This window comes from Panthera pardus, unplaced genomic scaffold (genome assembly GCF_024362965.1).
Source record: "Panthera pardus isolate Hobbes unplaced genomic scaffold, ASM2436296v1 HiC_scaffold_11, whole genome shotgun sequence".
In the NCBI taxonomy this organism is placed as follows: Eukaryota; Metazoa; Chordata; class Mammalia; order Carnivora; family Felidae; genus Panthera; species Panthera pardus.
Window position 1 is genome coordinate 65,409,155 of NW_026526666.1, and position 26,032 is coordinate 65,435,186.

Sequence of the window (26,032 nt, forward strand, 5' to 3'; positions counted from 1 at the left end):
TTTATTTATTTGTATTTTACTAATATATATGTTACTTATATCTTATTGGCTTTCTCCTCTACCAGAATGGATGACCCAAAAGGAATTTTATCTGTTTTGTTCACTACTGTAACCCCAGATCTTAAAATGGATGTTGAATAAATGAATGTATCTCAACAAATTCTAGCTTTCCCTTTAATAGCTGATAGTAAGTAAAATTTACTTTATAGATGCATCAACTGATACTTTATTTGCTTTAAAAAATTCTGGTAAATTAAATAAAAACTTCAACACACTTAATATATATCAGCCAAACTTGTTTTCAATTCTAATCAAGAATACAGAATCTATCAGGGGCGCCTAGGTGGCTTAGGCAGTTAAGCATCCAACTTCTGCTTCGGTCATGATCTCATGGCCCATGAGTCCAAGCCCTGCATCAGGCTCTGTGCTGACAGCTCAGAGCCTGCTTCAGATTCTGTGTCTCCCTCTCTCTCTGCCCTTCCCCATCTCTCTCTCTCTCTCTCTCTCAAAAATAAACATTAAAAAAATTAAAAAAAAAAAAGAATACAGAATCTATCAGACATTAAGAACTTTTTATCAAATTTTCAGAGAATTTCTTCTGAGTAAGGATCTATGTGAAATAACTCTCATTACTGCCAAGAATATATAGAATATAGAGTCCTGCTGAGTTCTTTACAAAAGCCAGATAATCTCATGTTGCCTGAAGCTCCCATTACTATTACAGTAGAGAAAACTAATCAGTTTGACAGTCCCAGAGCTAAGAATTCATTTTTTTTTTTAATTTTTAACGTTTATTTATTTTTGAGACAGAGAGAGACAGAGCATGAACAGGGGAGGGTCAGAGAGAGGGAGACACAGAATCTGAAACAGGCTCCAGGCTCTGAGCCGTCAGCACAGAGCCCGACGCGGGGCTCGAACTCACGGCCTGCGAGATCATGACCTGAGCCAAAGTCGGCCGCTTAACCAACTGAGCCACCCAGGCGCCCCAGAATTCATTTTAAAAATACATGTAACTCTTACTTACACTTGTCATTTATATCAATAAAAGAATTAAAGGAATTGCTTATTTTATAAGCAAACCACAGAAATATGGGACTATCAAACATAAATAATTTAAAAGTTAGAAGGTACAGGTACCCTTACTCTAGAGGTCTGAGTCTCCTCTCCTTTAAATAGGCAAACAATACAGCTTCTGGAAGTCCAAAGGAGATGTCTCCTTAATAACTGCAGAGGAGAAAATTCTATACTGCAGCCTTCACCTGCATCCAGCAGCTATTACTGGAAACACATTAAAGTATTCATATTCACTCAAGTAAAGAGTTTCAGTGTGGGGGTGTTATCTGCTTTAGTTTATGAGCAGCATTATATATTCAACTTAAAAATAAAGGCCCCGAGCTTTCATAATAAGATTTAAAATGTTTTGTAAAGTTAAATGCAGTGGAAAATTTCAGAAAGGATTATTAGTTAAGCAGCTCTGAATAAAGAGTATGACCAAACACAGTAAATATTTTAAGGATGTTTCTTCCTGAAAGCGTTAGGTATATCACTACTGAGTTATATTGGTTTGTCTTCATCGTATATAAGCTGCATCTTTCATTTCTATGTGTCAATTTCTTAAACAAGACAATGAAGAAAAATAACTTCACTATACTATCCTAGCATGGAAGGACAATAGCTGTCTCAACATCTCATATAATATATCTGGTCACTGACTTCATAACCTTCAAACATTCTTCATTTCTTCATAACCTTCAAAACATTTTTAAGCTATCAATTTATTTAATACATTTATTTACACTGGTACACCTAGCATCTATCATAGTGCATTGTCACTTGTAGTTCAGAGAAACTGCTAACATATCCAAAGCTTCTCATTTCTAAGTTCCATGGAATGCCTTAACATAAAATAGAGGTTACTCTGGATAGGCAAAATGACAAAACCATTAGTAACAAAGCTAATAGACATTCCTAATAGATGAGAGGTACATTATACATGAAAGGTACATCATTAAAATTGACTTTTATTTGCTGGTTTAGTTTTCAAAGCAAGATGAAATGAGAATGATCATACAGTACCTTACCCTTTCTACCGGTGAACCATAGCATGCAATGCCGAAACATAGCAGTGGCAGATGGCATTGGTGTTATTAACTATAAAAAGGATAATAGCAGAGAAATGACGGCTGGCAGACAACACACAGAAATGCAGATGAAATGAATGCAAACTTGCAGTTCTTGAAGCAAAGCAAAACCTTTAAGCCAAAGGTTGCCACTAGCTTCAATTTAATTTACATTTTGAGTTTTACACAGACAAACACTGCAACCTTCACAATCAGTCTTTAGACTCTTCATGCAGAAGCAGAACCATACTCCTCGATAAAGAAGATCAGCAACCTTCTGTAAACACAAGCCAGCAGCAGCAGCAGCCCATTACTTTCTCCCTTCACTGATTTTTATCCTTTAAATTTTTAATCTCCAATTGCAGCCAGATCCACAGTCGTTTCAAACAGATCTGTATCCACTGCAGATACAAATCCCTGCCTAACCTGCAGTACCACTTCATCCAGAACGTTCCTGTGCACTCATTCATGCAGATCAGTTGCAAAACCATTCAAGTCATCCAGCAAACAACCCAAAAGAGAAGGAAAGAAGCAGTTGGGACTGTGAAGAGAAAGAATCTCTTCTTTCAGCTCACCCTGGAAATGGAAGGTTTTCTGATCAACAGTTATTGTGAAGGTGCTGTCGTCCTCATCGTCTATACCAATCACAGCTCCCTGTGAAACAAAGAGCAAAATCCCAATAAGGCAAACAATGACATCAGCAATATTCACTACTGCTACAGCCCTGGAATGCTTAATGCACCGAGGGCACTGGCAGTAAGCTAGACACAGAAAAGGGGAATCTGAGACTGTATTTTTGCTTAGGGAGGAAGAACTAAAGGGGAGGGGATGGCAGGGCACTGTAGTACTCTGCATGGCTACCTTCTATCCTTGCATAAGGGGCATGGTTGTGGTGAGGGGGAGGGGACAAACATAGAAGCTGAGTCTAGAATCTGTGTTTCAGAGTCAGCCACTGAGGCTTTCTGAGCTTTGGACTACTCTCTAAAATTGGGGGGTCAGAAACCTCCACCTCACCCAGTTGTTGTGAGGCCAAAGAATGCAGGTCCTCTTCAGCAGGCTGCTTTGTGTTACACTTCTTAGTGCAGAAATGTCAGGTAACGCTTGCTTCAAAACACTACCCCAATCAATTCTTCCCAGTGTGCCCCATTTATACATGGCTGTGCAACTGCACTTTTCACTTTCTGCTGTAATTTTCTGTTCATATGTCTGCCTCCTCCCACTGAAGTGCCATGAGATCTTGGAAGTCAAGGACTACATTATTTATTTTGGTACATGACCCTTAAGTACACATCCAAGCTATGTTTTCTAATAAAAGCATGAACAACTCTCCAAAGACAGGGGACGAAGGGAATGCATTTGTAAGTTGTTTGTACCAAGAAAGTGGATAGGCTGGGTTTTAAACTTTTTTTGTGTTCAACCTCAAGCAGCTCATGAAGACAACAGGAATTAAGAGACAGGAAGCTACTCAAAACAGGGAGTGTAACATTATAATCAGTGTCCTTAAGAAGTGTCTAAAGTATTCCAGAGAGAGAAGCTAGAGAACCTGAGATAGGCAAAATGCCCCAGGATGGCTACAAAAGTAACAGTGTGCCACAGACAAAACCAGGACCTTGAAAATGGGTGTTGAAAAGAATCAGGGGGCCAAAATACCTAATCCCATGAAAAAAGGCTACTCCTATTACAAGAGGATTAGGTAATAGAGCCAAACATTTATTAAATCTCTTCTCAGAGGCCATCTGGATAAACCCCAACTATACGCAAACCCCACTGACCTGAATTATCTTATTCTTCAGTTTTGGATTGGGTTAGGATTGTTACCCCATTTTCAGATAAGGAAAGTATCTCCTGAGAGTATAATGACTTACCCAAGGTCACACAAAGAATGAATGTCAGAACCAGAACCACTGGCAGGATACCTACTTATTCCATGACAGCAAATATAGACACATTTCAGTGGGTAAGCAAGCGTGGGAGTGGATCTTTCTGGTTAACTGAGTTAGATGTATCAAATATTTGCTAAGTCATAACTAAATACAAAAATATGTGCTAGATACAGCTCTGTAATATGTAACAACAGTCCCTGCCTTCAAGGCACGTATACTTCAGAGGAGGAGATAAAACATGCAAAGAGGTGAGTATAAAACAAGGCAAAAAATGATCTCTACATCGATGAACTTTGAAAACATCATGCTAAGTGAAAGAAGCTAGCCACAAAGGACCATAAAGTATAATTCCATTTATATGAAATGTCCAAAACAGGCAAATTCATAGAGACAAACAGTACATTAAAGTTTGCCTAGGGTTGTGGGGAAGGGAAGAAGTGGGGTAAAATAGGGAGTGACTGCTAACAGTTATGGATTTCTTTTTTTTTTTTTTTAATTTTTGTAATGTTTTATTTATTTTGAGAGAGAGAGCATGAGCAGGGGAGAGACAGGCAGAGAGGAGCAGAAGATCTGAAGTGGGCTCTGCACTGACAGCACAGAGTCTGATGCGGGGCTTAAACTCACAAACTGTGAGATCATGACCTGAGCTGATGTCAGACACTCAACCAACTGAGCCACCCTGGTGGCCCGCGGGGTTTCTTTATGAAAACATTTTAAAACTGATTGTGGGAATGGTTGCTTGACTCTGTGAATATACTAAAAACAATGAATTGTATACTTTAAATGGGTGAATTGCACTGTATGTGAAATATATCTCAACAAAGCTGTTATAAATCACCCCAATCCCAAATGTCTGTTCTTTCTTTTGGATCCCTTAATGTCAATTTACCATTTACCTGGTCAACTCAGATGGAAACCTCTAGGTTCTACACATGTCCTCCTTCATTCCATCCCCATAAGTTGTGCTCATTCCACCCTTGAACCATAATCTCAAATATGTCAATTCTTCTCCATCTATGAATTGCCAACACCCGAATTCAGGCTCTCATAACTACATGCTTGATAAGGCAGTCTGTCTCCCTTCAGTCTGGCTACCTTTTTAGTCCAGTCTTTTGCTATTGCTAGAGTAATATTTCTGAACTACAGAGTCTCACAAGAGAAAAAGATGTTTAAAACCTTCCTTGGGTCTCTGAACTAAGAGATAAAGTCAACATTTCTTCATAATGCCAATCAAGACTGTTCAAAATCTAACTAACTTAGGAAACTAACCTTTCCACTGTTATCAACTAGACCCTTCCTCCTTACCACACACAAAGGCCCTGTACATACAGCCCCAACATTTCTTCCACATACTGGGGGGAAAAAAACTAAACACACCAATTAATTTCACTTTTTGTATGTCCTTTCTTATGCTCAATTACCAACCATTTATGAAAAAAAGCAAAACCCCACATATCCCCCTAGCTACAACCTCCTTTTTCACAAAGGAGTTTTTTTTTTTTCTTTTTAATGTTTACTTAACTTAGAAAGAGAGAGACAAGGTGCAAGAGGGGAAGGGGCAGAGAAAGGGAGACACAGAATCCAAAGTAGGCTCCAGGCTCTGAGCTGTCAGCACAGAGCCCGATGCAGGGCTTGAACTCACAAACCTCGAGATCATGACCTAAGCCGAAGTTGGACGCTTAACTACTCACCCAACCAGATGCCCCAAGAATCAAAAATTTTTTTTAAAAAACTTTTTAATGTTTATTTATTTTTGAGAGAGAAAGAGGGAGACAGTGTGAGTGGGGGAAGAGCAGAGAGGGAGGAAGACACAGAATCTGAAGCAGGCTCCAGGCTCTGAGCTATCACCACAGAGCCTGAGGCAGGGCTTGAACTCACAAACTGTGAGATCATGATCTGAGCGGAAGTCAGATGCTTAACCAACTGAGCCACCGAGGCGCGCCCCCCCACCCCAAGAATTAATTTTTTTAATGTTGTTTATTTTTGAGACAGAGAGACAAAGCACGAGCAGGTGAGGGGCAGAGAGAGAGGAAGACACAGAATCTGAAGCAGATTCCAGGCTCTGAGCTATCAGCACAGAGCCTGAGGTAGGGCTTGAACTCACAAGCCATGAGATCATAACCTGAGCAGAAGTCGAATGCTTAACCCACTGAGTCACCCAGGCACCCCTCACAAAGGAGCTTTTTAAAAATTGGCAATGTCTTAACCTTTCATCCACTCCTGCAATCTAGCTTCTTTCCCACCACTGCACCAAACTACAGTCGCACAGTTCTCCAATGACTGCTTTAGTACTCTCTAGTTATGTCATACACCACCAGTCTAAAGCACTGTTGCTGCTGCTGACTGCTTCCTTCTTGAAACTCTCTTTCAATGGTCCTTAATTACCTAAGCTGTGCTTCAGAAATATTTCTACTTAAGTACCTTTGACAACCTATACAAGAGAAAGTAGTCTTTTGTCGCCCATTATAATTTATCTCTCCTCTGTCCAAATGCTTCCGTGAAGACTCTGGAAGATAGCTAACAATCTCCCAGTCCAATTGGGTCTTGCCATTATCCTGAACATTCTTCAACATACAGATGTACAATTCATTTGACAATCTGGCCTCCCAGTTTCCTGATTTGTTCAACTCAAATAAACTTCACTGCCATTCTCCTTCAGTCACTCATTCCCAATGGCAATACACCTGCACTACCCAATATAACAGCCATTAGTCACACATGGGAATTTAAATTTTAATTAAAATTTAAAGTAAGTTACTCAGTCACATTTCAAGTGCTCAATAGCTACTACATGCGGTTAGTGGCTATGAAACTAAGTGCAGATACAGAATATTTTAATAATTGCAAGAAGTCTACTGGACAGTGAGTGTTGCCCTAGATCTTGTCATCATAGAGACCTAAACCACAATAAATAGTTAATACTGCCTGTTACTGAATATTTTCAATGACCCAGGCACTATAAGCATTTTACATATTCTTTATCATTTGAAAACAACAACTTCATATTGAAAGGTGACATATACATAAATCATAACCCTACAAGCTTAGTGAAAAGAAGTTCCCTTTGTAACCTTTCTTAATCATTAGCCCCACTCTCCATTCCAAAGGTAAATACTATCTTTCTTTCCAACATTACAAATTATTTTTGTCTGTCTTTGAACTTTATACAAATGGACTTCTGCAATATACTTTCTTTTGTGTCTGGCTTCTTTCATTTAACATAATGCTTGTGAAATGCATCACAGTTATTGTATATAGCAGTAGTTTGTTCACTTTTATTGCTATATATATAGTATTCCTTTGTATGGATTTTCCACAATTTATTTACAGTCCCATTGTAGATGGATATTTATGTTGTCTCCTGTTTTTGATTCATAGGATCATGCTGCTAAGGCATTCTTATGTATCTCTCTCATTATACATATGCTTATATTTTTATTAGGTACATATCTAGGAGTAAATTTGCTAGGTCATAGGATATCTACATGCCAATTTAATTTTTTTTATTTTTTAATTGTTATTTATTTATTTGTAGTTTGAGAGAGGGAGGGAGGGGGGACAGAAAGAGAGAATGGGGGAGAGAAGGAGAGAAGAGAGAGAAAAATCCCAAGTGGCTCCACGTTCAGCATAGAGCCTGATGTGAGGCTCAATACCACAACCCTGGGACCATTACCTGAGCCCAAATCAAGAGTCAGATGCCCAACCAACTGAGCCACCCAGGCACCCCTATTTATTTTTTTAAATAGGCTCTATGTCCAATATGGGGCTTAAACTCATGACCCTGAGATCAAGAGTCACGTGCTCTACCAACTGAGCCAGCCAGACACCCTTGCACATGCCAGTTGTAAAAGATACTGTCAAATAATTCTCAAAAGTGGCTGTGCCAATTATACTCCAACCAATGGTATACAAAAGTTTCAACTGCTCCACATCTTCACTAGCATTGTTGTACTTTAGTCATTCTGGCAGGTGAGTAGTGCTATCTCATAGTGGGTTTAATATACATTTCATTTCCCTGATAACTAATAAGGTTAAGTATCTTTTCATGTTTCTTGGCTATTTGAATATCCTCTTGTGAAATAGTGACAAGACTGGACGATTATTTTATAATTATCTGTAGAAGCTTTTTACATATCTTGGATATGAACCCTTTTCTAGTTATGAATTAGGCAAGTATCTTCTCCCATCCTGTTGCCAGTCTTTGTATTCTCATAAAGATGTCCATGAAGAATTCTTAATGTTAGTGTAGTACAATGTATTAATTTCACACTTTATGATTGGGCTTTCTGTGTTTTAAGAAGTCTTTCCCAATCTCAAGGCCATGAAAATATTCTCTCCAACGTTATCTTTTAGAAGTCTTTACATATGGATATCAGGCGAAGTAAATCCTCCACCTTTTTTCTCTTGGCCTTTATAAGTTATAAATCAACATCAGCACCACAGTCAATGCCCAGGTCCCCCTAGGCCCCAGGTGAGAACAAGTCACCATTTCTACTGGGGGTCTGTTGGTTGACTGAGATGGCAGGAATCAGAAGTGGGTGTTCTTGGTCCTTTATAAATCTGAATAAGCAGAACAAGTTACACAAAAACTTGCTAGGATTCTGATGGAATGAACTGGGACTGCCAAATATTTAAGTCTCTTTACATTTCAATGTTTATAGTTTTCTGAGTAGAGGTCTTGTCCACCTTTCATTAATGTTTATTAAGTAATTAATGTTTTGATGCTATAGTAAATATTCTTTATTTTTAAAAATTCATTTTCTAATTACTAGTTGTTAGTATATTAAAATACAGTTTATTTTGTATAATGACCTTGTATCCAGTAATCTTGCTAAATTCATCTATCAATTCTAATAGTAAATCTGTAAATTCTCTTGAATTTTCTGTTAAGTTGCTACAAATAATAACAGTTTTATTTGTTCTACTCCATTTCTTATACCTTATATTATTTTTCGTGCTTTATCCATTGACTAAGAATGCCAGTGCATGTGTGGTTAAAGACTGCCACTAGAAGAGCAGATGATGGTGAATCTAAGTGATGACAGAGGGGATCCTTGCCCTTGGTCTCTCTCCCACTGTCCTCTGTAGCTATTTAAAACCTTCTCTATTTTCCTTGAACTCCCAACAACAACATAAGCAGTCATCAGGTAGAAACTCTAGACCTGCTATGCCCTCTCACCCAAACATTCACCTGCATCTATACCCACTCTTGCTTCCTTTCCACTTGTCATAATGGAAAAAGGGCTCCAACCCCACCACTGTTCCTTAGATCTCTTACTCTACCAAATTTTCAACTTCTTTGACTACTGGCTCTTTCCCAACAGCATTTACACATGTTGAAATTCTTTACCCTATTTAACAACAACAATCATTCATTCAATTGTACATCCTCATCTAGCAACTGGCCCACACCTCTCATTCCCTTCCAGTCAACATTATTATTTAGATTTGTCCAAGCCTCCTAAATTGTTTTAGCCTCCCATTCCTTGTGGGATATGTAACCACATCAATGGTTCTTCTTCACCTTCAAGTAAGGTGACCATATGACTTGGTTTGCCTGGGACAGTTCCAGATTATTTCTGTTGTCCTGGCATAATAATGAATAGAGTATCCTGGTCTTTTATTCTTGAGTGTCTGGTTTAAGGGATATGGTCACGCTGGCATAGCCTAGCCTACAATGTCCTCAGTGATTTGCTCCATGCCTACCTCTCATCTCTTATCAAATTCTACAGTTGGACAGTTTGAGGTTTACCAGTTGTCCCAGGCTCTCTTCCATCAAACATTCATCCTCTCACTTTATCTGAGTGTATGCTACTTTATTTTTTACATTTGGTAAAGCAAAACTCTGTTTGCTAATCCACATATTGAATAATATTCTACCTTAAACAAGTTCTTTACGATGCAAACCCACCAAAATACCAAAGTTTTTATTTCAGCCTGCTTTTATGACCCACTGTACCAACATAATAAACACATATATTTTTCACTTACTTCTCAGGATTTCTATTCTGAATATATGAGATGCTCCACCTTGCAGGTTATCAGTACTTTGTGTTCACCAAGATACCTGCTACTTCAGGGTCACACTATCCAAGTTCCAGATAGAAAGTAACTAGAGCTGGAGTCTAGTGCAACCAGATGAAATTTCCTGACTTTCTCTCTTCTTTCTTCTACACACACAAACATACCCCAGACATGAGTCATAGTTCTGGTACCAAAGACAGAAAGTTTTGCTCTCATGGCTTAGAAGAAAAACAAAACAAAACAGAACACCACAAAACAGAATTCTGGCTATTTTGGGCCAATCTCCCTTTGCAAGAAGAGAAAATTGAATTGGTAAACTGGATCTAAGATAATAAGAAAGAAATGATGACTCCTCTGGGACACAGACTGCTCACACAGCTCCTAAAAGAAATGTACACAATGTTATGAATACACAGCACAGCCACTCCCACAGTAACTCTACAACCACATCCTTTCTCTCCTTGCTGAAATATTAGAAACCTATCTTACATTCATATAACACATTTAAATATGAACTTGGAGATTCAGACAGAACAGGTATTATGCTTCTTTAGAAATTAGAAAACAGGCTCAGAGAGGTTAAAAAAAAACTGCCCAAGGTCCTACAACTAAAAGGCAGGAGAATTCAGGTTTTGGAATTCTTGATCCAAAGCCCTTTATTAACAGGGCACTGTTATAATAAGCAACATTCACTAATTACTTCAATAGATTTATTAAATACCTATTCTGGGCCAGGAACATTAATAGCCAAGGAATATAAATAGGAGTAAAATATATCTCTGCCCTTGAAGAGCACATCATCTAGAGGGGAAAGAGAGGAGTCAACAATACAGAAGGAAATAGGAAAGCCTGAGGTCTGGCCTGCTTATCCAAATGCTGTTGCATGGAGGACCTATTTTAACATCATTCATTGATTTAACATATATTTATTAAATTTTCTAGACATTACTATAGCTAATAGGAATAGATCAGTGAACAATCTGCTTTGCTGTTTTCACTAAATATTGTTTTGAGGTTTCTTAGTGCTGTGTGTGTGTGTGTGTGTGTGTGTATATACACACACAAACTTTTCATGCTGAGAATATATATGCACACATACACGCACACACAATCTATTTTGAGAATACATATGTACGTTTTACCTGCTATATAGTATTTCCACTATATAAGTATTCCACAGTGTGTCAGTTTCCTAACATTTAGGTTATTTTTCATTTTTCCTGTTCCAATAATCCAGCAATAACCATTACTGTATATGTCTCCTGGTAACACTTCTATAAGAAAGTAAGAATATGCTCTAAAATGGAATGAGTTCCAATTTTATGTAGAGTTGGGCACACCTTCAACTTTATTAAATACTACAAAATGTCTCCGTAAGTGTTGTATTGATTTATATCCCAACCAGTACTATATGAAAGTTCTTACATCCCCAATCATTAGCCAACACTAGGTATAATCAGACTTTATAAATCCTTGACAATGTGATAAAAATACTATCTTCCTGGAGTTTTAATTTGCATTTTCTGATATCACTGAGAAATAAGAACCTAGTCGCATTTATTGCCATTCTTATTTCCTCTTATATGAATTGAGTGTACATATCCTTTGTGCATTTTCTTTTAGGCATTCTTTTGTCTTTTTTACTGATTGGTATGTGTTCTTTGGGATTTCTTTTTGTCTTTTTTATTATTAATCTGTAGGATTTTAAAAATATACCCTGGATATTAATCTTTTGTCAGTTATATGCATTGTAAATATCTTCACTCCTGTCCACGCATTATCTTTCTCTTCAATTGTGGTGTCTTTTGGTTGTTGGTGGTGGTCAAAAGTTTTAAAATTTGAAGGTTATCAAATCTACCAATCTCTTCTATCATGGTTTGTGCTTTAAAACATCCTATTCTGTCTTGGCATCATAAAGACATTCTTCTATATATTCTTACAAGTATGAATTTTCATTTTATACCTTTAATACTTCTGAAATTTATTGTGTATAGCATAAGGTAGGAAGTAAATTTTATTTTTTTTCCATATGGGCAGTCACTTGATCCAGCTTCATTTACTGAGTGACAGTATCTGGTTTGAAATGTTGTCATATTCTGAACTGTCATAGTTGTGTGGTTCTATTTGAGTTTTCTCTTCTTTGCCACTGATCAATTTCTTTCCCCTTATATCAACACCATATCATTTGAATTACCAGTTTCATTAAAAGTCTTAGGAATGGCAAGTCCCCCAACTCCTTATTCTTCAAATTTTTCTTGCCCCTTTACCATTTTAAATGACTTTTAGAATCACCTTGGCAAGTCATTTAATAAGCCTAATTGTGGTTTTGACTGAATCACATGTATTTACAGATTAATTTAAGGGATAGAAGCATATACATGATATTGAGTTTAACAAGTAGGAATAGATTAGATTTTTTTAATGGTCAGATCTTCCTTTAGTCTTTCAGTGATGTGTTACAGTTTTCCTCCACCAAAGGAACGCACAGATCTTGTAAAATATATCCCTAATAACTTCTGGCTATTATATTTTTTAATAACGTTTTTCCAATTGTTTGTGGGTTGTATAAGGAATACTATATGTTTTCTGCATATTGATTTGATATCCAAAAACTTTGCTGAAGGTTAGTCTTTCAAATAGTTTTTCTGTAGATTCTTGTGAATTTTTTTTATGTAGACAAACATTATCATCTGCAAATACCAGTAATGTTTACTCTTCTCTTCCAATCCTTTTTCTTTGAATTCTTATTTCTTATTCTTGTGTTACACATTTGCCAGGACCTATAGTACGGTTACAGAGACATCATCAGCAAATCCTAATTCTCATTCCTCCTTCCAGGCCTTATATTTTCCATATCTTTTGTCTTATAGCATTTACTAGGACCTCCAGAGCACAATATTTAAAGGAGTAGCAAAAGCAGCCACTTATGTTTGCTACTGACTTTAAAGAGAATGCTTCTACTATTTCACTATTAAATACACTGTAGTATTGCAGTAAATACCCCTTATCAGGTTGAGATTATTCTCTTCTATTTCTAGCTTGCTTAATCTTGAAGGCATGTTTCATTTTAGTCACTGCTTCTTTTGCATTTATTCAAATGATCATGTAGTTCTTCCTCTTTTGATCTATTAATAGGATAAATAACTTTAATTAATTTTCAAATTAGCATCATAGTATTACTAGAATAAACTTCATTTGGTCGTAATACTTTTTGTTTATACATCACTGTGTATGGTTTGCTGTATTTTGTTTAGGACTTTGACATCTATATTAATAAAGGACACAGGCCTAAAAATTTCCTTTGTTATTTTATTACTTTATTATTACCTTTTTCTTTTTCTAATTTTTAGAGTTCATTAATTTTCAATCACTGTTTTATATTAAAATTATAAATCACAGACTGCCTTAGATGCAGCTTTAACATGTGATCCTTTCATTATTATTCAGGTTTAAATATTTCATCATTTCCATTATGATTTCTACATTCACCAATGAATTATTTAGAAGTATGTTTGTAAGGCAGTGAGTGGTTACTGTTTTGTTAAAGGTTTCTTAATTTATTCCACTTTTGTCAAGGAATGTTATCTATGTGAACTGTGTTTTTGTTATTCTTTTTCCATAATAATTTAAATTTCTTTTTCTTAAAGTATAGTAGGTCTCATATTAATACTGTTTCTAAGCTTTCTTTTGGCTAACATTTCCTGGCTAACATTTCATCACTTTCTTATTTTTTTTTAAAGTTTGTTTATTTATTTTTGAGAGGGAGAGAGAGAATCCCAAACAGGCTTTGCTCAGCATGGAGCCTGATTCAGGCTCCATCCCACAGCAGCAAGGTCATGACCTGAGCCAAAATCAAGAGTCAGACACTTAACTGACTGAGCCACCCAGGTGCCTCCATCACTTTCCTATTTTTAATTTAATTTGTAATTATGAAATATTGCAAACATTCAGAAAATATAGCAAAATGGTATGTATGTGTCAATGAAAAGATTAAACAGAAATTTACATCTTCCCCAAGGGACGATATTTTCAGTGTCAAATTCAGGAAGAGATGATGTTTGCAAAAAAGCTAATGAATTAACAAAAAAGGCAGAAATTAATAGAGTCATTTTTCATAATGAAATGACAAAACAACAGACAAAAGTTCTTACAGGATGCAGCTCTAAGGGGACAAAACTGAACACATTCTTAAGGTTATACATAAAACTAAAAATACCTTATTGCATCCATTCTAGGATGGCAATAATTGTAAGACGAATCCCAATGCCCGAGATGTTAACATTTGAAAAAATAATGTAGAATCAATGAAATAAGGCACTAGCAGAAAAAGTCAGTGCTAAAACTATGTTTTTTCTGTTTCACCACATTTTATTTTCTGTTGTAGTTAAGCTCATTTTGGAAGGCTATTTCTTTCTTTTTTTTTTTTTCCTTAAATTTAGTTAACATACAGTTCAATATTGGTTTCAGGAGTAGAATTCAGTGATTCATCACTTACATACAACACCCAGTGCTCATCACAAGTACCCTCCTGAATACCCATCACCCATCTAGCCCATCTCCCTCCATCAACCCTCAGTTTGTTCTCTATCACTATGAGTCTATTGGGGCAGCTGGGTGGCTTCAGTCAGTTAAGCATCTGACTTCAGCTGAGGTCACGATCTCAGAATTTGTGGGTTTGAGCCCACCATCAGGCTCTGTGCTGACAGCTCAGAGTCTGGAGCCTGCTTCAAATTCTGTATCTCCCGCTCTCTCTGTCCCTCCCTAGCTCAGTCTGTCTGTCTGTCTGTCTGTCTCTCTCTCTCAAAAACAAATAAACATTAAAATTAAAAAAAAAAAAAAAGAGAGACTCTTGTGGTCTGTTTCCCTCTCTCCTCTTTTCCCCCCTTCCCATATGTTCATCTGTTTTGTTTCTTAGATTCCGCATATGAGTGAAATCATATGGTATTTGTCTTTCTCTGATTGACTTATTTCACTTAGCATAATACATTCTAGCTCCATCCACGTTGTTGCAAATGGCAAGATTTCATTCTTTTTGATGACTGAGTAATATTCGTGTGTATGTGTGTGTGTGTATAAAACTTCTTCTTTATTCATCAGTCAATGGACATTTGGGCTCTCTCCATAGTTTGGCTATTGTTAATAATGCTGCTATACACATTGGGGTGCATGTACCCCAGTGCTAAGACTAGTAATAATCCATCACAATACACTGCTGACCTCTCTTGTGATGAACTAAAAGAAAAGAGAACAGATGACATATCCCTCAGGAAATCAGTCAACTCTGATGACCAGCACAACTAGTAAATGGAGTATTCAGTTTCACTGGACTGGGTAAAAACTGTTACTTGAAGATACGTATGGATTAACAGTTTTCAAAAACTCACAATACATTAAGCATAAAAACTTTCTTGAGTATAATTACTTTAATAATTCCTAAGACCCTGTAGAATTCTTCAGAATCTGAGATTCGTTTTATCAATAATTATTAATTACAACAGTAACTATCATTCATTAACAACCTAAGTCCCAAACACTGTATTAGAATACTTTTTAATATATCAATTAATTTGATATTCATAATTCTATGAGTAAATAACATGATGCCCATTCCAGAAAATAGGACTCAGCGCGGAATAGATGAGTTGCCTAAAGACACGAGCTAGTAAAAGGCAGAATCTGGATTTGAATTCCATTTTATGTATGGCTTGTTTTTATCTATATCTCACACTACCTTTTTAGTATTATTACTTCTCCCTTTTGCAGATTTTTCCTGGAAATGTCAGTACTTTGCTTTTGGCTAGTATGTGTGTGGGACAGATGGAATCAGACCCTAGGTCTCAACCAACATTTTACTTTTCCGTCAAGGCAAGGGCACCATCTAGTGGCATATACTTTGCCACCAATGTAGTCAAAGACAATAAATAGATGGGAAGGAAATGGTTTTTCACAGTTCTGCTTTCCTCCACTGGTTTGACACTACCTTGTCACAAGTTGGAGTGTGTCTGCATTAACTCTTGTAAGTCAAAAAGAACAGGAGTCTGGTAACACTAAAGATTAAACAGAGTTTAGTAATGAGACAGACTCAAGTTCAATCCTAGGTTCACCATTTACTTTGTGACCTTGGTAAGTTGCTAAAAGTAGCCTGAGTCTGTCTCCTTATCTGTAAAATGAAATAACATCATTTATCTGACAAGATTATTATGGGATTACATGTGAAAATCATCCAGCACACTACCTGCTAGGAGAGCTTCCTCAATAACTACTTGTTCCTTTCCCTATTCTCTTTTTATGTAGATTAAAACCACCTGTGTGTTCTGCTTTGTTTTTGTTTTTAATTTTAAGTAGGCTCCACACCCAATGTGGGGCCTGACCTCAAGACCCTGACATCAAGAGTCACATGGTCTACCAAATAAGTCAGCAGGCACCCCCTGCTTTGTTTTTTTTTAGAAATCATACCATACCACTGGCTCATACTGTGTTGAAGATAACTCCCATAGTTCTTTTGTAAGCAAACTGTAGTAAAGGCAAATTCCACATTTATTCATTATTTTTCTAAATCTACAAAATCAACACTAACCATTTTTTGAGTACCTACTTACTACATAAGCAGACACTGTGACAGTGGATGGGAACTCACTATTGAGTAGGGAAAACAGATAAAATAACATGTAATACTATGTAATAAGTACTTTCATGGATATAAGTGGCAAATGTAAAGATACAGGAGGACCAAGTCTGTTTAGACGGATGTGGATCAGAAGTGCTATACAGAAGAAGGAACATTTGAAAAGTCTTTAAAAGATGAGCTTACCAGACAAGGGCACAGAATTTCTGTCTTAAGAAAAAAATATATCAGTATATCAGAAGCAACGATGAATGAAGAAACACAGTGAGGAAATACAAGTACAGTGTGGTTGGAACACAGTCTGGGATGGATGGAGAGGCAGGGAGAGATCTATGGCCCAAGACAATCAATGATAGCTCATTAAGCTCACTTGGAATCTTGATGTTAAATGCACTATTGCCACCATTATCATCATCATCATCCATAGCAGTTATCATGTATTAGATGCGTAATATGTGCCCAACCCTGTCCATATATAATTGCTAAGCCTTACAACAACCCTGTAAATTATAGTTTATCTTCACAGAGGTTAAGAAATGTGCCCAATGGCACAGAGTCAGTAAGGGGTGGAGCTGAGTGAGATTTAACCCCAGGTCTCTGACTCTACTACACCAGTTGCCCCAAACTTGGCTACACAATAAAATCACCTGGAGAATCTATTTTAAAAAATAGGTTCTAGGGGCGCTTGGGTGGGTCAGTCAGTTAAGCATCCGACTCTTGGGTTTCAGCTCAGGTCATGACCTCATGATTTGTGAGTTCAAGCCCCGCGTCAGGCTCCATGCTAGAAGTGCAGAGCCTGCTTGGGATTCTTTCTCTCACTCTCTGTCTACCCCTCCCACTCTTGTTCTCTTTCTCTCTCTCTCTCTTAAAATAAATAAATTAATTTAAAAAAATAAAAAACATGTTCTAGACCCTATTCTAAAACAGTTTGTCTAGAGAGTAGGAGGAGGGAACATAATTGTAAACAAAGTCTCCAAATGATTCTGAAATAGGAAGCCAAATGGCAGTCCAGCACTTTGAAAATACCACAGACTCTTAAACCACACACACACACACACACACACACACACACACACAAAATGAAGTAACAGCTTCCATCTATGTGCCAGGTGCTTAATTGTCACAAAATTCTGCAAGGGTATTATAATCCCCACTTTAAAGAGAAAACTCAAACTCAGGAAGCTTACAGACAGCTTCCCTCTTCCAGTTAACATGTAAAAGGAAAAAATAAGATTCAAACACAGGTATATCTGTTCTTCTCTGTCATGCTCTGTAGTAAGCTACATTCTAAAAAAAGAAAAAAGAAAGACCCTAAATGACCCTTGCCCCTATACAATCTCCCTTTCATAGGTGGGTGGAAACCTATGAATGTGATGACCTATCTATGCAGTTATTATATTACAGAATGAGTTATCACTGGAGTGATTATGGCAAAAGGGAGATTATCTGGTGGTGTAACCTAATTATACGAGGTCTTTTAAAAGCGGTGTTTTTTGCAGCTAGTAGCAAAATGGGGAGTAAGAGAGATACAAAGCACTAGAAGGATTCAAGGTATCTGCCCTGCCACCTTGAAGATGGAAGGAGACACATGACAAATAGTATGTGCAGCTTTTAGAAGTTGAGAGAAGAACCCAGATGACAACTAGCAAGAAAAAAAGAACCTCAGTCCTACAGTCACAAGGAACTGAATTTTGACAATAACCTGAATGACCTGGACCCTTAGATTCTTCCTCAGGGCCTCCAGATAAGAGCTCAGCCCAGTGAGCGGAAGGACTGGGATTTCCCTTTCCTTCAAACACAGCCATTTTAAGGTCAGATCACCTGGAAAACCCAGGAAATCAATCTGCAAAGTGGCAGAAGGATATCCACAGGTGGAGGGAGACAGCATGGCAGAATCAAGGTGCGTGTATGTGAATGGCACAGGCATGGAGAGGAGAGAACCCCTTCTGTGGAGAGATAAAAGGGAGAGAAAGAGAGGCTATGGAATTGCGGTACTGAGTTGAAACAAAAGGAAAACCTCTCCGGACCACACACTGGGGAACAAGAAATACAGAGAGTGCCAGCTTCTACTCTGCAAACAGCCTTAGCTGCTGAATATCAGGCTCAATTAAGCCTGAAGCGTGTGCACATGCCTGGCAGGGGAAAAGCGACCTCAGGGGCGCACTGAGAGAGAAGTCTCCGAACTCAAGTACTGTGGGAAGAGGGTTTATTGCCTCCTCAAGGACAAAAGATGCTGCAGGCTCCAGCCAAAGGACTTTTATCTGCAGAGCTGAGTGGCACTACCCCAGAAGAGGGTCCTCCCAGAGGGTCCACCCCAGAAGAGGTGCAGGGTCCTTTAAGACATCAGGTTTTGAATCCCAGCCAAGTGCCTAGGAGGCAGGGGAGAACTGTGGAGCAGGGCAATCCAACTGCTACTCTGTGAGGGCTGCCTGAACAGCATGTTTTGAGACACCTGGTCTGGGAAGGAGAGGTTGAGGTGTCGCCATTTTTCTCCCCAACACCAACACAGTGGGACTTCAGAGAGCAGCACAGTGGCCCCCAGAGGAGGGACCTGCTTACACCAAACCCCACCCCTCGGTGCCTGGTAACCTCTTATTTACAGAGACTGATCTACTGAGGAAACTGATGGCCTCTCCTCCAGACCAGCACAGCCACTGGTCCCAGGCACCAACAGACAACTGTTTTGTGTTTTTGTCGGTTAGTGTGTTTGTCTGTTTGCTCTTCTCTTTTTCTTTCTACCTTCTTGTTTTTTTTCTTTTGGAATCAGGTTCATAGTTTCTGATTTGTTTTTGGTCAATTCATATTATATATATATATATATATATATATATATATATATATATATATATATATGTTTTTTTTCCGTTTTGTTTAATTAGGCATTTGTATTACATTCTTTTTATGCCTTTTCTATATCTCCTTTATTTTCCTTTCTCTCTCTCTGGATTAAACCTTATAGGGTTTTCTGTGTTTGTTTTTTGTTTTTTATTCTCTGCTTGGTCTTTTTCACCCCTTTCATTTTTGTCTTGCGGGGGGGGGGGGGGCGCGGTGCGGGGGGGGGGGGGGGGGGAGCCTGATTCCATACAAAGGGATACCTTTCCCATACCTTTCCTTTTTTCAAGCGTTGCTTCAACAAACAAATCAAAGCAAATCAAAGCACACCTGGCAGAAGGTCCAAACACTCCACCACAAGCAAGAAGGAGCTTTGCAGAGGACTGACCGGCAGGATAGAGCAGCCCAAATGCAACAACAGAGTGCACACAACACACTCCAAAAACACTTCCTGAAGCACTAGGCCCTGGAAAGTGTATGACCCCTTTTTAATACAGTAGTACTCACAGGTACAGGACACATAACCAACTATTAAAACATGTAAAATACAAAAACCTAGCCAAAATGATGAAACAAGAATTGTCCTCAAAAGAAAATCCAGGAAAAAATGACAGCCAGAGAATTGCTCAAAACAGATATAAACAACATATCTAAACAAGAATTTAGAGTAACAGTCATAAGACTAATAGCGTGCTTGAAAAAAAGCATAGGAATGCGGCCTACTAGAGACTCAATTTAGACCTGATGACACCTGCAGATTGAAACTGAGGGGATGGGGGTGCCTGGGTGGCTTAGTCGGTTGAGCGCCGACTTCAGCTTAGGTCATGACCTCATGGTTTGTGACTTCGAGCCCCACATCAGGCTCTGTGCTGCCAACTCAGAACCTGGAGCCTGCTTCGGATTCTGTGTCTCCCTCTCTCTGTCCCTCCCTCGTTTGTGCTCTCTGTCTCTCTCAAAAATAAAATTTAAAAAAAAATTTTTTTTAATTAAAAAAGAAACTGATGGGGCGCCTGGGTGGCGCAGCCGGTTAAGCATCCGACTTCAGCCAGGTCACGATCTCACGGTCCGTGAGTTCGAGCCCCGCGTCAGGCTCTGGGCTGATGGCTCAGAGCCTGGAGCCTGTTTCCGATTCTGTGTCTCCCTCTCTCTCTGTCCCTCCCCCGTTCATGCTCTGTCTCTCTCTGTCCCAAAAATAAATAAACGTTGAAAAAAAAAAAAAAAAAAAAAAAAAAAGAAACTGAGGGGATGGAGAGCCATCTATCATGCTACTGGATGTCAAAAGAAAGCTAGAATAGCCATACTTATATCAGACAAACTACATTTTTTTTTTTAAATTTACATCCAAGTTAGTTAGCATATAGTGCAACAATGATTTCAGGGGTAGATTCCTTAATACCCCTTACCCATTTAGCCCATCCCCCCTCCCACAACCCCTCCAGTAACCCTCTGTTTGTTCCCCATATTTAAGAGTCTCTTTATGTTTTGTCCCCCTCCCTGTTTTTATATTATTTTTGCTTCCCTTTCCTTGTGTTCATCTGTTCTGTGTGTTAAAGTCCTCATATGAGTGAAGTCATATGATATTTCAGACAAACTAGGTTTTAAAACAAAGACTTCTATGGGTACCTGGGTGGCTCAGTTGGTTAAGTGTCCAACTCTGGGTTTCAACTCAGGTCATGATCTTGCAGTTCATGGGTTCAAGCCCTGTGTTGGGCTTTGCACTGGCAGTGTGGAGCCTGCTTGGAATTCTCTCTTTCCCTCTCTTTGCCTCTCCCCTGCTCACTCTCTCTTTCTCTCTCAAAATAAATAAATTAAAAAAAATAAAAAATAAATAAAAATAAAGACTGTAACAAGAGAGGAAGAAAGGCATTATATCATAATTAAGGGGTTTATCCATCAAGAAGAGCTAATCATTGTAAATGTTTATGCCCCCAACATGAAAGCTAAATATATAAATCAATTAATCACAAACATAAACAAATGTACAGATTATAATACCATGATTGTACGGGACTTTAATACTCTACTTACAACAATGAACAGATCATCTAGGCAGTCTAGGCAGAAAAACAATGGCTCTGAATGACACATTTGATCAGATGGACTTAACAGATATATTGAAAATTTTACCTCCTAAGGCAGAAGAATACACATTCTTCTCAAGTGCACACGGAACATTCTACAAAACAGATCACATACTGCATCACAAAACAGCCCTCAACAAATATAAAATGACTGAAGTCATAGCATGCATATTTCCAGATCACAACACTATGAAACTTGAAATAAACCACAAGAAAAAATCTAGAAAGCCCCCAAATACACGGAGTTTAAAGAACATCGTACTAAAGAATGAATGGGTCAACCAGGAAATTAAACAAGAAATTTAAAAACATACAAACAAATGAAAATGAAACATGACAGTCCAAACCCTTTGGGATGCAGCAAAGGCAGTCCTAAGAGAAAAACACATTGCAATTCAGGCCTATCTCAAGAAGCAAGAAAGGTCCCAAATACACAACCTAACCTTATACCTAAAGGAGCTAGAAAGCCAACAGCAAAGAAAGCCCAAAGCTAGCAGAAGAGAAATAATAAAGATGAGAGCAGAAATAAACAACATAGAATTCAAAAAAAAAAAAAAAAAAAAAACCCAAACAGTAGAACAGATCAATGAATCTAAGAGCTGGTGTTTTGAAAGAATAAATAAAATTGATAAACCCCTAGCCAGACTTCTCAAAAAGAAAAGAGAGAGAACTCAAACAGATAAAATCACAAATGAAAGAGGAGAGATGACAACCAACATCACAGAAATATAATTATTAGTACTATGAAAAATTATATGCCAACAAACTGGACAATCTGGAAGAAATGGACAAATTCCTAGACACTCACACACTACCAAAACTCAAACTGGAAGAAATAAAAAAGTTTGAACCGTCCCATAACCAGCAAAGAAATTAAATAGGTTATCAAAAATCTCCCAAAAAATAAGAGTCTTGGGCCAGATAGCTTCCCAGGGGAATTGTAGCAGACATTTAAAGAAGAGTTAATACCTATTCTTCTCAAACTGTTCCAAAAAATAGAAACTGAAGGAAAGCCTCCAGACTCATTCTATGAAGCCAGCACTACCTTGATTCCTAAACCAGACAAAGACCCCACTAAAAAGGAGAATTACAGGCCAATATCCTTGATGAACATGGATGCAAAAATTTTCTTTTTTTTTTAATTTTTATTTTTTAATATATGAAATTTACTATCAAATTGGTTTCCATACAACACCCAGTGCTCATCCCAAAAGGTGCCCTCCTCAATACCCATCACCCACCCTGCCCTCCCTCCCACCCCCCATCAACCCTCAGTTTGTTCTCAGTTTTTAACAGTCTCTTATGCTGGATGCAAAAATTTTCAACAGGATACTAGCAAATCGAAATCAACAGTATATTAAAAGTATTATTCACCATGATCAAGTGGGATTCATTCCGGGTTGCAGGGCTAGTTCAATATTCGCAAACCAATCAACATGATACATCACATTAACAGAAGAAAGGATAAGAACCATATGATCCTGTCACAATAGATACAGAAAAAGCATCTGACAAAATACAGCATCGTTTCTTAATAAAAACCCTCAAGAAAGCTGGGATAGAAGGAACATACCTTAACATCATAAAAGCCATATATGAAAGGCCCACAGCTAATATCCTCAATGGGGAAAAAATGAGAACTTTCCCCCTGAGATCAGGAACATGACAGGGATATCCACTCTCACCACTGTTGTTTAACATAGTATTGGAAGTCAATCAGCAATCAGACAACAAAATGAAATAAAAGGCATTCAAATTGGCAAAGAAGTTGTCAAACTTTCACTTTTCGCAGATGACATGATACTCTACCTAATCAAAACCCAAAAAAACAACTAAGTGAAGAAATGGATGGAGGACATGAACAGACACTTTTCCAAAGAACACATCCAGATGGCAAATAGACACATGAAAAGATACTTAAAATCACTCATCATCAGGGAAATACAAATCAAAACCACAATGAGATACCACCTCACACTGGTAAGAGTAGCTAAAATTAACAACTCAGGAAACAATAGATGTTGGCAAGGATGTGGAGAAAGGGGAACACACACACACACACACACACACACACACACACACACACACAATGGAATACTACTCGGCAATGAAAAAGAATGAAATCTTGCCATTTGCAACAACATGGATAGAACTGGAGGGTATTAAGCTAAGCAAAATAAGTCAGTCAGAGAAAGACAGATATCACATGATTTCGCTCATGGAATTTGAGAAACAGGGGAAGGGTAGGAAAAATAAGATAAATGCAGAGAGGTAGGTAAACCGTAAGAGATTCTTTTTTTTTAATTTTTTTCAATATATGAAGTTTATTGTCAAATTGGTTTCCATACAACACCCAGTTCTCATCCCAAAAGGTGCCCTCCTCAATACCCATCACCCACCCTTCCCTCCCTCCCACCCCCCATCAACCCTCAATTTGTTCTCAGTTTTTAACAGTCTCTTATGCTTTGGCTCTCTCCCACTCTAACCTCCTTTTTTTTTACCCCCTTCCCTTCTCCCTCCCCCCCCCCCACCATGGGTTTCTGTTAAGTTTCTCAGGATCCACATAAGAGTGAAAACATGGTATCTGTCTTTCTCTGTATGGCTTATTTCACTTAGCATAACACTCTCCAGTTCCATCCACGTTGCTACAAAGGGCCATATTTCATTCTTTCTCATTGCCACATAGTACTCCATTGTGTATAAAAACCACAATTTCTTTATCCATTCATCAGTTGATGGACATTTAGGCTCTTTCCATAATTTGGCTATTGTTGAGAGCGCTGCTATAAACATTGGGGTACAAGTGCCCCTATGCATCAGTACTCCTGTGTGCCTTGGGTAAATTCCTAGCTGTGCTATTGCAGGGTCATAGGGTAGGTCTATTTTTAATTTTTTGAGGAACCTCCACACTGTTTTCCAGAGTGGCTGCACCAATTTGCATCCCCACCAACAGTGCAAGAGGGTTCCCTTTTGTAAGAGATTCTTAAATACAGAGAACAAACTGAGGGTTGATGGGGGTGGAGTGTGGGGGGGGGGGTGGAGAAAATAGGTGATGGGCATTGAAGAGGGCACGTGTTGGGATGAGCACTGGGTGTTACATATAAGTGATGAATCACTGGATTCTACTCCTGAAGCCAAGACTGCATTGTATGTTAACTAACTTGAGAGTAAAATTAAAGAAAGAAAGGAAGGAAGGAAGGAAGGAAGGAAGGAAGGAAGGAAGGAAGGAAGGAAAGAAGGAAGGAAGGAAGGAAGGAAGGAAGGAAGGAAGGAAGGAACCCAGCCCAGTCAATACCTTGATTTCAGCCTTGTGAGACCTTAAGCAGAGAATGCTTCTGAAGTGTCTCATTTACAGAACTGAGATAATAAAGAGGCAATGGTGTGGGTTTTTTTTTTTTCCTTTTCAGGTAGATGTTTTTTAATTGTGCTGAAACACATATAAAATTTACCATTCAAACATTTTTAAGTGTTTAATTTAGTGGCATTAAGTATATTCACACTGTTGTGTGATCATCAATATCCATCTCCAGAACTTTTTCATTTTCCCAATCTATAGCCATGTACCCATTAAACACTAACTTCCCAATTTCCCTTCCCCTCAACCCGTGGAAACTACCACTTTCCATGAATTTGACTACTCTAGTTACCTCAACTAAGTAGAATCATACAGTATTATCTTTTTGTGACTGGTTTATTTCACTTAGTATAATGTCCTCAAGGTTCATCCATGTTGTAGCATGTGTCAGAATTTCCTTCCTTTTTAAGACTAAATAATATTCTATTATACACACACACACCCACCCACCCACCCACCCACACCACACTTTGTATATCCATTCATCTACTGAATGAATACCGGGTTGCTTCTGCTTCTAGGCTACTGTGAGTAATGCTGCTATGAATATGGGTGTACAAATATCTGTTTGAGTCTGCTATCAATTTATGTGTGTGTGTGTGTGTGTGTGTGTGTGTGTGTATACACACACACATATATATATATATATCAGTATTATTTTTTTTAAGTTTATTTATTTTTGAGAGAGACAGAGTGTGAGCAGGGAAGGGGCAGAGAAAGAGGGAAACACAGAATATGAAGCAGGCTCTAGGCTCCAAGCTGTCAGCACAGAGCCCGAGGCGGGGCTGGAACTCACAAACCATGAGATCATGACCTGAGCTGAAGCTGGACACTTAACCAACTGAGTCACCCAAGCACCCCTAAATCAGTATTATTTTAAGTCAATTCACTATCTTGAAAACTGGGTGAGTAAAAGGAAATAATCAAGCACTTATCCTATTTATTTGATCTGTAGCACTGGGTAAGCAAATACATGAAGAGAACTATCTCCTTGTAAAATTATTTCTCATAAAAATTAAAACAAAATGAGGAAATATCACAATTTTGCAATCCCAAAATGAGTTAATGAATCTATGTACTAAGCATCAGTAGCTGCTAATATCAATCATGAG

General features: G+C 38.1%; 1 protein-coding gene across 8 annotated transcripts in view; it reads right to left on the reverse strand.

Annotated features, from left to right (window-relative positions):
- The window catches only part of OSBPL9 (oxysterol binding protein like 9), a 191,981-nt gene that overhangs the window by 113,282 nt on the left and 52,667 nt on the right, over positions 1-26,032 (reverse strand). For 6 of the 8 annotated variants that reach the window (XM_053895439.1, XM_053895436.1, XM_053895417.1 and 3 more), the window contains exon 3: positions 2,696-2,774. The exons of the other annotated variants lie outside the window; for them this stretch is intronic. In XM_053895439.1, coding sequence (XP_053751414.1) covers positions 2,696-2,774 — 79 coding nt within the window. The remainder of the gene's footprint in view (positions 1-2,695; positions 2,775-26,032) is intronic. 8 annotated transcript variants of the gene reach the window in all.